The sequence below is a fragment of the Astyanax mexicanus genome, chromosome 18 (assembly GCF_023375975.1).
Source record: "Astyanax mexicanus isolate ESR-SI-001 chromosome 18, AstMex3_surface, whole genome shotgun sequence".
NCBI classification, from domain to species: domain Eukaryota; kingdom Metazoa; phylum Chordata; class Actinopteri; order Characiformes; family Acestrorhamphidae; genus Astyanax; species Astyanax mexicanus.
The window spans coordinates 42,602,551-42,618,118 of NC_064425.1; the positions used below are offsets into that span (position 1 = coordinate 42,602,551).

Here is a 15,568-nt window from a genome sequence, read left to right on the forward strand (position 1 = left end):
AAAACAAATGGAATTATTGGGTAAAAAATATTATTGTTCCAAATCAGTTAAATAATATATAATCTAAATAAAATACATATAAATATTGTTTCAAGTTCTCTCTCTCTCTCTTTCTCTATCTGTCTCTCTCACTGTTTCCCGCTCTCGGCTGGCACAGTTTTAACTTGACTGATATGACTGGTTGAAAAAAAAATCCCAAGGTCTTCCACAGAACTACAAATATGTTCCTGTACCGCAACTAATGCCAGCCGTGTGTGTGTGTGTGTGTGTGTGTGTGTGTGTGTGGTGCCTTTATCACTATGTAGAAATAATGTAATAATGTGTTTTCATTCAAGTTAGAACACACACACACAGCTGGAGGAGATCCCAAGTTCCACAGAACTACAACTGTGTTCCTGTACAATGTTGTACCAATGCCAGCTCTGTGTGTGTGGGTGTGTGTGTGTGTGTGTGTGTGTGTGTACGTACGTACGTACTTGTCCACTATATATATATATATATATATATTATAGCTCTGGACAACAAACAAGAGTTATCCAAAAGCAGTGTGTAAGACTGGTGGAGGAGAACATGATGCCAAGATGACAACTGTGAGGGTTTTTCCACAAAATATTGATTTCTGAACTCTTAAAACTTTATGAATATGGACTTGTTTTTTTTTTTTGCATTATTTGAGGTCTGAAAGCTCTGCATCTTTTTTTTTGTTATTTTAGCCATTTTTTATTTTCTGCAAATAAATGCTCTAAATGAGAATATTTTAATTTGAAATGTGAATTTGGGAGAAATGTTGTCTGTAGTTTATAGAATAAAACAACAATGTTAATTTTACTTAAACATAAACCTATAAATAGCAAAATCAGAGAAACTGATTCAGAAACTGTATATATATATATACACACACACAACAAAACATTCACTGACCTGTGAGATGTATCCTGGGGGAACGTGGATTGGAGGAATGGAGCCATTGGGTGACATCATAGGAACCTCAGCAGGACCTGAGTGAAAAAACAGAGAAATATGAAATACCCTCACACACACACACACACACACACACACACACACACACACACACACAACCTGCCTTGATGGCAGATAGAATGCAGAACCTCTGGCAGGCCTGTAGATGGCAGCAGTAATGAAAGGCCAGTAAGTCATACAGAAATTCTCCATGATGCATTACGCAACACATGCATTATGATGTATTGATGACAAAAAACTACTGATTAGTGATACTGATTAATAAATAATGGTAATTAGCTGAAGATTCAGCATCAGCTGTAAAAGTTTGTGTTCTGGATGAAGGTGAAGTACGAGCCAGATGGGCTTCTGTATAAAGTGTGTGCAGTATTATGGGATGTCTCACACACTCCGTATTAAAGCCTGTGTACACAAACTCTGGACTCAGAGGCTCAACATCGACCCAGACAGATCTCAGCTACAGCATCAGTACCCTGATCCCTTAAACCCCCTAACACACACACACACACACACACACACACACAAACACACACACACACACTTTAGAAATCATTCAAAGATGTGTTGGACTACACTGCAGTAAGCTTGGGGGATACTCTATAATGCTTTATAGCTTTCTTATAATGCACACACTCATTCTGACAGACTTTAATACACTACAGTAAGCATAGGGGCGCTCTATAACTAAGTTATAATACACGGGAGGGAGTGCTATAACATGAAATATAAGCCGTGCCAATATTACAGGTTATAGCATGAACCTCGAGTGCATTATTGCGACTATACCACAGTTCCATTATCATTGTTTATTGAAAGATTTCGAGTTAAAGAGGAGGAGAAAATAGGATCTGTTTCATTTTAAACACTCCACCAGTTAAAATAGTTCTATTGCTGCTCTGTTTGTAGCTGTGCTGTTTGGTTTGTAAGCGCTGCATTGTTGCTAGGTTACCTGTACGTAGTGGAGTAATACATGGAGAGCTTTGATTACAGTGCATTACCAGCTGATAATGGCACTCACAAAACGCATCTCAGTCAATCACATTGCAGGGTCGGAACTTACTGTAGTACAATGCTCTATTCTGACACACACTTATTCTGACAAACTGTAATACTCTACAGTAGGCGCAGGGGGCGCCTTACACAAGGCTCTATAATGTTCATATGATCAACACGCTCACTCTGAAAGACTGTATTATTGTTGTAGACGTTCTCCTGGCTGATGGATGAACTCTGCTGATTTTTCCACTGCGGTTCCTTGCACTGTTTTCCTCTCCCCAGCCTGCTAAAGCCATCGTCTGCCTCCAGACAGAAACAGTGTAAATCACATGACGGACAGTAATGAATTCTACAGTTTGTACTTCAGTAGCTGCAAAAGACATAAGGGCCTCCACACAGGAACACACTACAATCTCACGTCCTGCAGGAATGTTCCAGAAATCCAGAGAGAAGCAGAAGTGAGGACTGAGCCTAAACCCACCGCAGGCCGAACACTGGCGTCAGCTCTTTCCTCCCTCGCGCAAAAACAGAGACAAAACACTGACCCAAAACAGAAACACACACTCCAGAGCGGCAGCAGGCACTCGTGAGCTGACATAATCATCACAGAGCTAAAGTATTAAAGTGATAGTTCACACACAAATCCTTGTGATTGAGATTTCAGTGTTTGAAACTTGACTGGTTTCTTAAATCTTTTTTTTTTTTTATTGTTTATGAAGAGATCGAAAGTTAGTTCCTGATTAGCAGGCAGCCAATGGGAAATTATTTCCAGAGGGTCCCACTCAGGGTTTGAAAACTTTTGCAACGAAAAAGTTAAAACGCCTTTACAGTCGCATTTGTTAAGTTACAACCATGAATTGGTTCAGACCGTATGCATGTCAAAACTATCTGATTATAGCAACCACCTAGGAATATAATAGCGACTGCCTAGGAATACCTTTGCAACCACCTGTAATGCCTTAGCAACTGCCAAGCAACACCTTAGCAACCACCACAGATATAACAGAACTTGCAATGTCATAAGTACACTTTTTAAAGCCAAGTTGTTCACAAACTTTCCCTCTTCAGTTTAGTTTATTAGCTATGAAGCTAATGTAGTTAAAAAAAGCCATAGAAGCATTTGCTACACTGATTAGCACTAGAGCTATAAGAATAATTTAGCAAACATGTAAAGTAACGTTCTAGTGTATGAATTAGCACTAAAGCTAAGAGGCTAATGTAGGTTAAAAAAAGCAATAGAAGCATTTTTAATACTGATTAGCACTGGAGCTATAAGGCTAATTTAGCGAACACATAAAGTAACCTTATAGCGTAGCAATTAGCACTGAAGCTATGAGGCTAATGTAGGTAAAAAAAAAAGCCATAGAAGCATTTTCTACATTGATTAGCACTGGAGCTAACACATAAAGTAACCTTATAGTGTACCAGTTAGCACTGAAGCTATTAGGCTAATGTTAAACTATGCAACTATCACTTTAAGGCTGATAAGCACAGTAGTGCAGGATGGCTATGATGATGATGATGATGAAGATGATGATGAAGGCTGGTAACAGAAACCAGGTCACTAAAGCTGAGTGAAAGTGAGGAGCTATGGGTGAGGATTTGGCAACCATTGCTCTGCTAACAACTCCAACTAACATCAAAGAGCTTTTTTGGTGGGGTGGAGGCGGAGCATTTACTGGAAAGGCTTAGTGTGTGTGTGTGTGTGTGTGTGTGTGTGTGTGTGTGTATGTGTTGCACAACAGGGGTGCTGGGTATGTGTACAGTAAAACATTACATGTGGAATAATAAGCCTATTAGTGCGTAAGGGTCAGTACACACACACCCTTAACTGTGTGTGTGTGTGTGTGTGTGTGTGTGTGCTTGCTCACTCCGCTACAATAAACAAAAGTAAAGGAAGCAAAGTCTAACTTTTACATCGAAAGAGAGAAGCAATTAAAGCAATAGTTTAGCAAAAGATCAACATTACCAAAATATATGAATCAAACAATCAATCAATTAAATAAATCACAAGTTCTAGGTTTAATTGGTGGGATATACAGTACAGGCCAAAAGTTTGGACACACCTTCTCTTTTTCAGTGCGTTTTCTTTATTTTCATGACTATTTACACTGTAGATTCTCACTGAAGCATCAAATCTATGAATGAACACATGTGGAGTTTTAAGTACTTAACAAAAAAAATTATATATATATATATATATATATATATATATATATATATATATATATATATATATATATATATATATATATATTAGTTTCTTCAAAATAGCCACTCTTTGCTCTGATTACTGCTTTGCACACTGTTTGCATCATTCTCTCAATGAGCTTCAAGAGGTGGTCACCTGAAATGGTTTTCCAACATTCTTAAAGGAAGGAGTTCCCAGAGGTGTTTATTAGCACATGTTGCCCCTTTGCCTTCACTCTGTTGTCCAGCTCACCCCAAACCATCTCGATTTTAGCCTGTACTGTATGTTTCCATTATTTGCTAGCAACCATAGCCTCATAGTTCCAGTGATAATTGTTGAAGTAAGAAGCAATTTTCACCTTGTAGCACCAGTGCTAAGTGGAGGGGTGTAAACCTCCATTATATAAGTTAAATTGGCCTTGTAGCTTCAAAGTTAATTGGAGAGATATAAGCTTTAACGCATAACAATATAAGCCTTTCAGCTCTTGTGGTAACTGGTGGGGAAAGACCTTTTTTATTTGCTTGCTACGTTAGCCTTATAGCTCCAGTGCTAATACTTGGGTATCAGCTTCCTGCTTATGCTGCAACTGGAGAAGAGTTGCAAATCTGTGTGGAGATCTGAGCAGGTGCACTAGCCGGAATAACGCAAAAAAGCATGATTTTTGTGCATTATTGAGCCAAATGCAACACAAATGTTTATAAGGTTTTTATCAGATTTTCTCAGTGATTTACATTATGGTGTTAAAATGGTTCAATTTAGAGTATTTTGGTCTTTTCCTACTCAAACAGATGGAAGGCTGGCCAGTGGTGTTGTAAAGATGGTTAAAGCTTAGTCTTACGATATAAGCCACCATCACTTCAGTGTAAAACTTAAAAATAAAAATCAAAACAGAAATTCAAAAGCACCAAACTATCACTTTAACAGAATGTAAACAGAGGCCGTAAGCGAGGATGAGGAAGATGATGGAGAGGGTGTGTGATGAAGAGTCTGGCTCGGACCGTGAGTAAGCGTTCCGCTGTGTGGGGGAACATCTTGAATTAATAAATGATGATATGTTTTCCTGTGTTCCGGAGAGCAGAACGTGGCACCAGCCGGCATCGCTTTACCGCGGCAGACTGGAGCAACAGCAGTGGAAAAACTGGGAATACTGCTGAGCTGGAGGATTTTTTTTCTTCCTCAAGGCTCTTGGCTCAGAATCCAAACCGAAACAGCAGCAAACTGTGTGTGTGTGTGTGTGTGAGTATTGTGGAAAACAGTACAATTGAAAGGAGGCTCTAGCCTGAACAATAGATGAGGTACAGTTAGACAGGGAGACACACAGGTTCCGTATGGCATCATGCTGCACATTTACCTACAGATGTTGCAGCTGGGCCTGGAGATCCTGCTCTACACTTGAAGGGTTCTGAAGCTACTAATTAGTGATATATCTGGCAACAAGACAGACAAAGTAAGTGTTGCAATCTGTCAAAAACATCCGTGAGAAACCCTTTATCCACATTATCCTGCTGAAAAATTCCAACGTGTGAGATTGTCAGATGTCCTGAAAATATTGCTGAGATGTTTGTATCCCCTATCACTACTTGGGGTGACTGACTGTTGTATGCAATGCCTCCCCAGATCATCACACCAGCAGGTAGGGCTAGTACTGGGTGATGGTCTAAAAAATTATCTTATTGTCACAAAAAAATCTGATTTTCGATTATAATCAAAAAATCAACAGATGACAAAGAAATGGTTAAAAACTAGGTTTACATGTCAGAAAATATATATTTAATAATAAATATAAATAAATATCTATCTGTTTGGTCGGGTCGGGTCGACTCATTGAGAGAATCAATGATTTAAAACATTGTGTTGTATCACCTGCTGACCTTGTGTACACACAACGAAGAAACTGACACACTGATGGATAAACACTTCAGAAATGAGCAGCGTTTTCTGATAGATTTAAGATTAAAAAGATAAAATGTCTGTATGTAAAACTGCAATTACTTCATTTTTTTTCACTTTAAAACTGTAATTCGAATTAACCAAATTTATTGTGAAAATCGCCCAGCACTAGGTATCATAGGCACTATAATACGGTTCCACGATATGGATGGATTTCAGTCCAGGTTCCTCATTTACACCACCACTGCAAATAAGGTGACAATTGCTAATTGACGAACAACCTCGATGGTGATCAATTTGTTAAAAAAAGACTATCATGCTTTTCTTGATCCAAAGATGTGCCTGCTCTCAAAGCCTGTCAGCTGAGCCAAATGTCCTTGAGATCACCACAGAGGCATGTCTAGCAGTCAATGATCTCTCACCTAAAGATACACTGTCCTATACTAGCTTTTGAGAGTCTTTTTAAAAGGTGTTGTGGGAAGTGTTTCAAACCGTCTTAGGAGCATCTGAGAACCTCAAGGGTGTTCGAGTTGATTCACAAAAACCCCGAAAGTGACGTGTGCCAGTAACTGTGCCTGCATCAGTTCTGACTATCCGGGCTGGACCCGAACCCATGCTGGACGAGAAGCAAGGAAGCACTGAACCGCCAGAGAAACACCATGTGTGCTGCGTTTGTTTTAGTCTACACATGGCTGAATGTTGGCAGGTTGGCTGTCCTGTGTGTGTGTGTGTGTCTAAACCCACTCAGAAAAGCCAGAACTTTAATCACTCAGCAGGAGTGTGTGTTAGAGCAGAATGTGACACATCAGCTGCTGCTGCTGCAGTAGAACCCGATGGCCTTTATTCTGCAATCTCAGTGTTTAGGACACGGATACAGTACATGGAAGAGTCTCAAACGGTATTTTACCCTTTTATCTCTGTGCTTCCCACTCTTCTAACTACACCTCTATCTCATCCAAGTGGCTTTCTATCTCCTCTAATTGCAACTCTAACTACCCCAAGTGGCTCCCTACCAATCATTCTGCACCTCTATCTGCTTCAAGTAGTTTTCTGTACCCTTATCTGGACCTCTATCTGCTCCAAGTGGCTTCCAAACCCTCTGTCTGCCCCTTTGTCTGTCACAAGTAGGTCTATATACTGGTATCTGGTCCTCTTTCTGGTTGAAGTGGCTCCCAACCCCTCTATCTGCCCCCTCTTACGGTCCCAAGTTGATCTCTATGCTTGAATCTGGACCTCTATCTGCTTATAGTGGCTTCTAACCCCTCTATCTGCCCCTCTTTCTGTCCCAAGTAACTCTCTACACCCTTATGTGAAGCAAGTGGCTCCTAACCCTTCATTTTGCATCTCTATCTGCTTCAAGTAGCTCTCTAGACCATTATCTGGACATCTATCTGCTTCAAGTGGTTCCCAACCCCTCTATCTGGCCCCTCTTTCTGTCCCAAGTAGCTCTCTAAACCCTTATGTGGACCAAGTGGCTCCTAACCCCTCTATCTGCCCCTTGTTATGTCCCATGTAGCTCTCTATACTTGTATCTGGACCTCTATCTGTTCCAAGTGGCTCCCTACCCATCATTCTGCACCTCTATCTGCTTCAAGTAGTTCTCTACACCATTATCTGGACCTCTATCTGCCCAAAGTGGCTTCCAAACCCCTCTATCTCCCCCTTTCTGCTTCAAGTAGCTCTCTATACCCTTATCTGGACCTCTATCTGCTCCTTTATTATACTTTATTTGCTCTCAAAGTCATTCTGTCTGCCTTCACTGCCACACCATTTGCCATCAGCGCCACTTAATCTGCCCTGGTTTCCATGCTATCTGTCTCCCTTCCACATAAGAACCTCTATTCAGCCTCAACCACTGACTCTAATATTCAAAAAGTGTGTTTGGAAAGTTCAGCACTCCGCAAACACCAGCATTCCCCCCCCCCCCACACACACACAGGCAGCTCTATCCAGAGGCTCCAGAGGGTCCAGCTAGGCTTGAGTTCAACAGTTTTCAATACAACTCAATTCAGTTCAGTACTTGGTGAAATTTGGTTCAGTTTGATTTACCCTTGTTTCAATTCCGTTTTTTTTTTATTTTAGCTCAGTTTGATTCAATTAATATAATCAATGACCAACAGCTCATTTAATACATTCACAAAGTGTGTGTGTGTGTGTGTGTGTGTGTGTGTGTTCTACTGAAAACCTCAGATGGGATTTCCTCCATTCAGTAAATGAGGCAGCACTTCCCCTGTGGTTTCCTCCGTCACACACACACACACACACACACACACACACACACAGTTACAAAAGCGCTGAGCTGGAAACAATACAGGTCAGATCAGCTGATTTCCTGCTTCACTTTAATGGCTTCTTAAAGGAACACACACACAGTACTTACAGTATCTATCAATATACACTATTTTTCCATATATGATGGGATGAGTTGGGGAGTTGGGTATGGTTAATGAGAACTGGCAACCTTAAAAAGCATTTATTACAACCAGAATTTTCATCCTGAAAAGTGTTTGTAAGATCCTCCACCCTAAAAAACAAGTTCCTACAAAAACCTTTACTCTAAAGAGCGTTCATAAGAACCTCCTTAACGAGCATTTACAAGACTCTCCACCCTAAAGCGTGTTTATAAGTACCTTTACTTCACCCTGAGGTGCATTCATACGACCTTCCACCCTGAAAAGGCGTTCATAAGACCCTCCACCCTGAGGAATATTGGTAAGAACCTCCACTCTGAAGAGCATTGACAAGACTGTCCACCCTAAAGAGCGTTGATAAGACCCTCCAACCTGAAGAGAATTCATAAGAACCTCCACCCTAAAGTGCCTATAAGAACCTCCACTCTGAAGAGCATCCATAAGAAACTCCACTCTAAAGAGCATTCATAAGAACCTCCAATCTAAAGAGCATTCATAAGAACCTCCACCCTGAGGAGCATTCGTAAGAACCTACACCCTGAAGAGAGTTTATATAAAAACCTTCACCTTGGAGAGTGTTCCAAAAAAATCTAAAAAACCCAAAAAACACTGGTTTTAAAAATAGCCTCAGACTCCGCCCTCCCACACAAACCTGTGCAGGTATTTGGGCTGTAAATCTGAGACCCTGGGAGCAGATGAACCTTTGGACCTCCAGCGGGAGGCGGGGTATAGGTGTGGAGGGGGTGGTTCTATTAGAATATAGCTCCGGTTCCTCACGCCAGGTCAGCTTACCGGCTTACGGCCCCCAGGGAGTGCACCACACTAAAGCAGGGCATTGTGGGAGGGGCTTTCTCTTCTGAGACCCCCCACACTCTTACCTGAGTTCAGGTAACATCTGGAAACATCTAAAAACATCAGGAAACAGCATGTTAAGCAGCATGGCCTCTACTGATGCCTCCACATACACTGCGAACATCTGCTCAGGATCTGCTGGAGATGAGGTTCCAGCACTGGCAGCATCATGTGACTAGGCATGTTCTAGATAGCAGGAATGCTGGGATTGACTGGAGGAACTGACTGGGAGATCTGATCAGATGTTCATGAATCCATGTGAAATCACACGCACCAAACCAACACTCTCTGACAAACCCAGGAACTCTGCTTAGGCGCTTTCCAAGAATCTGTGTGTGTATTTGTATGTGTGTGTGTGTGTGTGTGTGTGTGTGTAAGTAAGTCCCCATGGGTGGTCCGGCCTCTTCACCTCAGCTCTCCGATAGAAACGTAAACCAACTGGACCCCAGGTCACTCACACGTCCTCCGAATGGCAGCTAATTATCACAGCTGCACAACATCTGCATACAGCCGTTATATACATTTAATACAATAGTATTATAGTTGTAATAAAGGGCTAATAAAGCATGAATATTACAGTTGCAATAATCCTCCATTAGAGGTCTAGAGTTGACATTAAAGGTTTACAACAGTTGTAATACAGTGTAGTGTGTGTGTGTGTTTTCTCTCTCTGGCATCTCTGTTGCTTAGTAACTGTTCCTGCCCTTATCAGACTCTGTCTACATCTGATAAACTAACGTCAGACTGAGAGTGATAGAGAGAGAGTGTGTGTGTGTGTGTGAGTGAGAGAGAGAGAGAGAGAGAGAGAGAAAGAGAGAGAGAGAGAGGGAAAGTTAGAGAGAGTGTGTATTCATATTCAGTGTATTCGTATTCATATGCTCATACAGAATGCATAGCGCTACAGGAAGCACAGGGTGAGCTACATAATGCACTATATTGTTTACATGATTCACATCCTCATTCTGACAGACTGGACTTTGGAACAAGAGGGGGGTTCTTCTGTAAATATGTGATCAGAATTCACTGATTTTTACAGTAAATCTGATCAGAATTTAGTTATTTTTACAGTAAATGTGATTTTTTAGTGATTTTTACAGTAAATGTGATTTTTTAGTGATTTTTACAGTAAATGTGATTTTTCAGTGATTTTTACAGTAAATATGTGATCAAAATGTAGTGATTTTTACAGTAAATGTGATTTTTTAGTGATTTTTACAGTAAATGTGATTTTTCAGTGATTTTTACAGTAAATATGTGATCAAAATGTAGTGATTTTTACAGTAAATGTGATTTTTTAGTGATTTTTACAGTAAATGTGATTTTTCAGTGATTTTTACAGTAAATATGTGATCAAAATGTAGTGATTTTTACAGTAAATGTGATTTTTTAGTGATTTTTACAGTAAATGTGATTTTTCAGTGATTTTTACAGTAAATATGTGATCAAAATGTAGTGATTTTTACAGTAAATGTGATTTTTCAGTGATTTTTACAGTAAATATGTGATCAAAATGTAGTGATTTTTACAGTAAATGTGATTTTTCAGTGATTTTTACAGTAAATATGTGATCAAATTTTAGTGATTTTTACAGTACATGTGAAAATAATTTAGTGATTTTAACAGTAAATATGTGAATTTACTGGTTTACACTGGTAAATCTGGTAAAGTGAAACATTGGAATAGTATGATTGATCCTGTAAGTATAACATTTGAATCATGTGGTTTACACAAAGTATAACATTGGAATCGCGTGATTAATGCTGCAATTATAACTCTAAAATTGGGTGACTGATGCTTTAAGTATAATATTGGAATTGAATGATTTACACTGTAAGTATAACATTGGATTTGGATGATTTACACTGTAAGTACAACATTGGAATCAGGTGATTTATGCTGTATGTATAAAATTTTAATCAGGTGATTGATGGTGATTGAGTATAACATTGGAATTGGATGATTTACACTGTAAGTATAACATTGGAATCAGATGATTTACACTGTAAATATAACGTTGGAATGGGGTGATTGATGCAATAAGTATAACATTGGAATCGGGTGATTTACACTGTAAGTGTAAAATTGTAATCGTATGATTGGCGCTGTAAATATAACTCTAGAATCAGGTGATTTTCTCTGTAAATATGAAACTGGACTGGTGATGGTTAATGACCCAGTAAAAAGGTGACGTGGAGTTAATGACCTTCTGTAGAACGTTCTTACAGGCGAGTTGTCAACACAGATAAGAGAGAGATGGGAGAGGGGATGTTCTGGGTTCTTATTCTGTCTATAGGGATGAGGAAGTCACTGCCATCAGAGAGAAATATCGCCCGAATGCCATCCGTCCTTCAGATGGAGTATAGACACCCATTCTCTCCACTGCTGGAATTCGCAGTCTCTCGGCAGCGCTATCACAGTCCTGCTCCACATTCTTTCCTCTAATCTACCGTCTCCCAGCGGCGGGCTGCGGAGAACCCTCCCAAATATGCACCCGAGCTTAACAAAGCAAGGCCTGATGGGAAGCTGCGAGAATATGGCGTAAAACTGTCGATGAAGTGAGAAAAGCAGCGATGAGGCTGGAAACGTGACTCATTCAGAACCGGACAAACCAGATTCCAATATTCTTGCCAACAAATATTACTGCTAAGTTTTACCACTTAAACCAAATACAGTCAATTAGTCAGGACCAGTCTGGTTTTCATTTACACTACTTCTACCCAGACAAAGACCAGCTACACCAATCCATACCCATCCAAACCAAACTACAACTATACAAACCCAAATACACCCATCCGTAACCATAAAAACCTAACTAGATACATACAAACCCAACTATAACCATCCACAACCTAACTATAGCCATCCCAACCAATACAAACCCAGCTATACCATCCATGACTCAACTATTACCATTCGTACCCATACAAATAATACTATAAACATTGACACTCATAGAAACGAAACAACAACTATCCATAATCTACCTATAGCCATCCATACCCTTACAAATCCAGCTTTACCATCTACGAACCAACTATAACTATCCATAACTTTACAAATCCAACTATAACCATTCATACCCATAGAAACCCAACTATAACAATCCCTAGTAACCAACCAATAGCCATTTATACCCATAGAACCAAACTATAACCATCCATAACCTACCTATAGTCATTCATACCCATACAAACCCAACATAAATCATCCATAACCTACCTATAGCCATCTGTTCCCATGGAAATTCAACTATAACCATCCATAACCTACCTCTAGCCCTCCGTACCCATGGAAATCCAACTATAACCATCTATAACCTACCTATTTCCATGCATACCCATATAAATCCAGCTATAACCATCCATGACCTACCTATAGCAATCCGTATCCATGGAAATCCAACTATAACCATCCATAACCTACCTAATGCCATTTATACCCATAGAAACCCAGCTAAACCATCCATGACCCAGCTATAACCATCTGTAACCTATCTGTTGCATTTCATACCCATAGAAACCAAACTATAACCATACACAGCCTTGCTGTAGCAATCCGTACCCATACAAACCAAGCTATACCACCCATGACCCAACTATAACCATCCATAACCTACCTATTTCCATTCATACCCATAGAAATCCCACTATAACCATCAATAACCTACCTATTTCCATTCATACCCATAGAAATCCAGCTATAACCATCCAACCCCTACCTATTTCCATTTATACCCATACAAACCCAACTACATCCATACAAATCCAACTATAAACCCATACCCCTATCCATAGAAATAGTTTTATTCACTACTGGTATTTTGTAACAATTGTCTCTTTTATTTTATTGTTATTTGTTCTTGATGTTAATGTTGTAATACTTTGGTGATATCGTTATCATTACAGTCATACCAATAAAGATAAATAAAGAGATGCTTTGTATCTTGATAGAGAAAGAGATAGAAAGAAAGAGAGAGAAGGGGAGAGGGAGATAGAGAAAGAGAGAGAGAGCCACGTCAGCAGGAAGCTGGTAGTGGTGGTGGTGGTGGTGGTGGGGGGGGTTGAGCTGGAAGCTGCAGAGGAACGCTGGATTCCTGGAAAGAAAGCCAGACTGTGAAGAGAGTCGACAGCTCAGATTAAAAACAGAAGAGCAGCCGTCCGAGAGAGAGAGAGAGAGAGAGAAAGAGAGAGAGAGAGAGAGACAGCAGTGGCGTGAGGCGGGACGATCAAGAAGAGGAGACACAGGCTAAAGCAGAACCTCTCAGAACCTCTCAGCTCAGACCAGGAGGTCCAGAATCTGAGGAACATCACGAATCCTAAGAGACACTAAAAGCACCTCCAGGACCTTCAACACTACAGGAGTCTATTACTTCTGTTCTGCTGCACCAATAAAGTATAACTACACACTTACATCAGTAACTGCATATTCAAAAACCACAATCTTTATTAAAGATACAAAAAAGAGTAAAATAGTGCTAGGTTTAGAAAAAATACTGCATCAAAGAGCCAGTTTTAGAAACAATACTCCATCAAAGTGCCAGGTTTAGAACCAATACTGCATCAAAATGCCAGTTTTAGAACCAATGCTGTATCAAAGTGCCAGTTTTAGAACCAATACTCCATCAAAGGGCCAGTTTTAGAAACAATACTCATTCACAGTGCCAGTTTCAGAACCAATACTGCATCAAAGTGCCAGTTTTAGAAACAATACTCCTTTAAAGAGCCAGTTTTAGAACCAATATTCCATCAAATTGCCAGTTTTAGAAACAATGCTGTATCAAAGTGCCAGTTTTAGAAACAATACTCCATCAAAGAGCCAGTTTTAGAACCAATACTCCATCAAAGTGCCAGTTTTAGAAACAATACTCCATCAAAGTGCCAGTTTTAGAAACAATACTCCATCAACGTGCCAGCTTTAGGAACAATACTCCTTCAAAGAGCCAGTTTTAGAACCAATACTCCATCAAAGTGCCAGTTTTAGAAACAATACTCCATCAAAGTGCCAGTTTTAGAAACAATACTCCATCAACGTGCCAGCTTTAGGAACAATACTCCTTCAAAGAGCCAGTTTTAGAACCAATACTCCATCAAAATGCTAGTTTTAGAACCAATATTCATTAAAGGTACCAGTTTTAAAACCAATACTCCATCAAAGTGCCAGTTTTAGAACCAATACTCCTTTAAAGAGCCAGTTTTAGAACCAATACTCCATCAAAGTGCCAGTTTTAGAAACAATACTCCTTTAAAGTGCCAGTTTTAGAACCAATATTCCATTAAAGTGCCAGTTTTAGAACCAATACTCATTCAAGGTGCCAGTTTCAGAACCAATACTTCATCAAATTGCCAGTTTTTAAAAACAATGCTGTATCAAAGTGCCAGATTTAAAAGTGTAAACAGTAAACAGTATTGTATCGGTGCTAAATAGGTTTGATGTGCACCGCATCTGATCATGGTTATCTTTTGGCGAAACCACAGCTGAGCTGACGGATGGTCTGTGCTTCAGCAGCCGTAGCTTTCTGAGAAATGTCAGCAGGATCAGTGTGTCTGGGTCGAGTGTGGAGCTCCAGAACCAGGTCGGACTGAGTTACAGAGATCTGAGCTGTGTGTGAAAGTATTGGTAAAGTTTAATCTCCTGAATGAGATGCTAAAACTCTCTGTTACTCTGTGACTTCTTCACAATCCAATCGGGAATCTTTTTACACATGGAGGTTCTGAATAGTTCTACAGAAATTCTCTTTAATACAACACAAAGACTAAAAACTAACTTTGGACGAGAGTTGGGGAAAAAAATCCATTGATCCAGGAATAACCTGGTCTATATTCAGTATATTCAGGTAGAGTCAGCTGACCTCATTCTTTCAGCACATACTGTTGCTGAACCTAAACCTGCAGAATAACTGCAGCATCAACCAACCAACCAACACATCATTTACTTACTTAAATCCAGTTCAATACATCCATCACTCATCATTTATTAACCTAATCCTTAATTAATTGTAATAAAAGTAAAGTACTGATACTGTTACTTAAATACAGTACTGCATTGGTGTTGATACTGGTACTAAAATACAGTATTGCATCAGTGCTGGTACAGATACTTAACAAGAGTATCATATCAGTACTGATACTACACTTCAATACAGTATAGTATTGGTGCTGATATGGGTACTTAAATAGAGTAACATATTGGTAGTAATATTGCCAATTAAATACAGCATTGGATTGGTAATACACTTTAATAAAGTATA

The 15,568-nt window shown here is 39.6% G+C and overlaps 1 protein-coding gene across 1 annotated transcript in view; it reads right to left on the reverse strand.

The window, feature by feature from the left end:
• The window catches only part of fndc3ba (fibronectin type III domain containing 3Ba), a 121,924-nt gene that overhangs the window by 63,242 nt on the left and 43,114 nt on the right, over positions 1–15,568 (reverse strand). Inside the window, exon 4 of the mRNA XM_049467293.1 lies at positions 922–998. Coding sequence (XP_049323250.1) covers positions 922–998 — 77 coding nt within the window. The remainder of the gene's footprint in view (positions 1–921; positions 999–15,568) is intronic.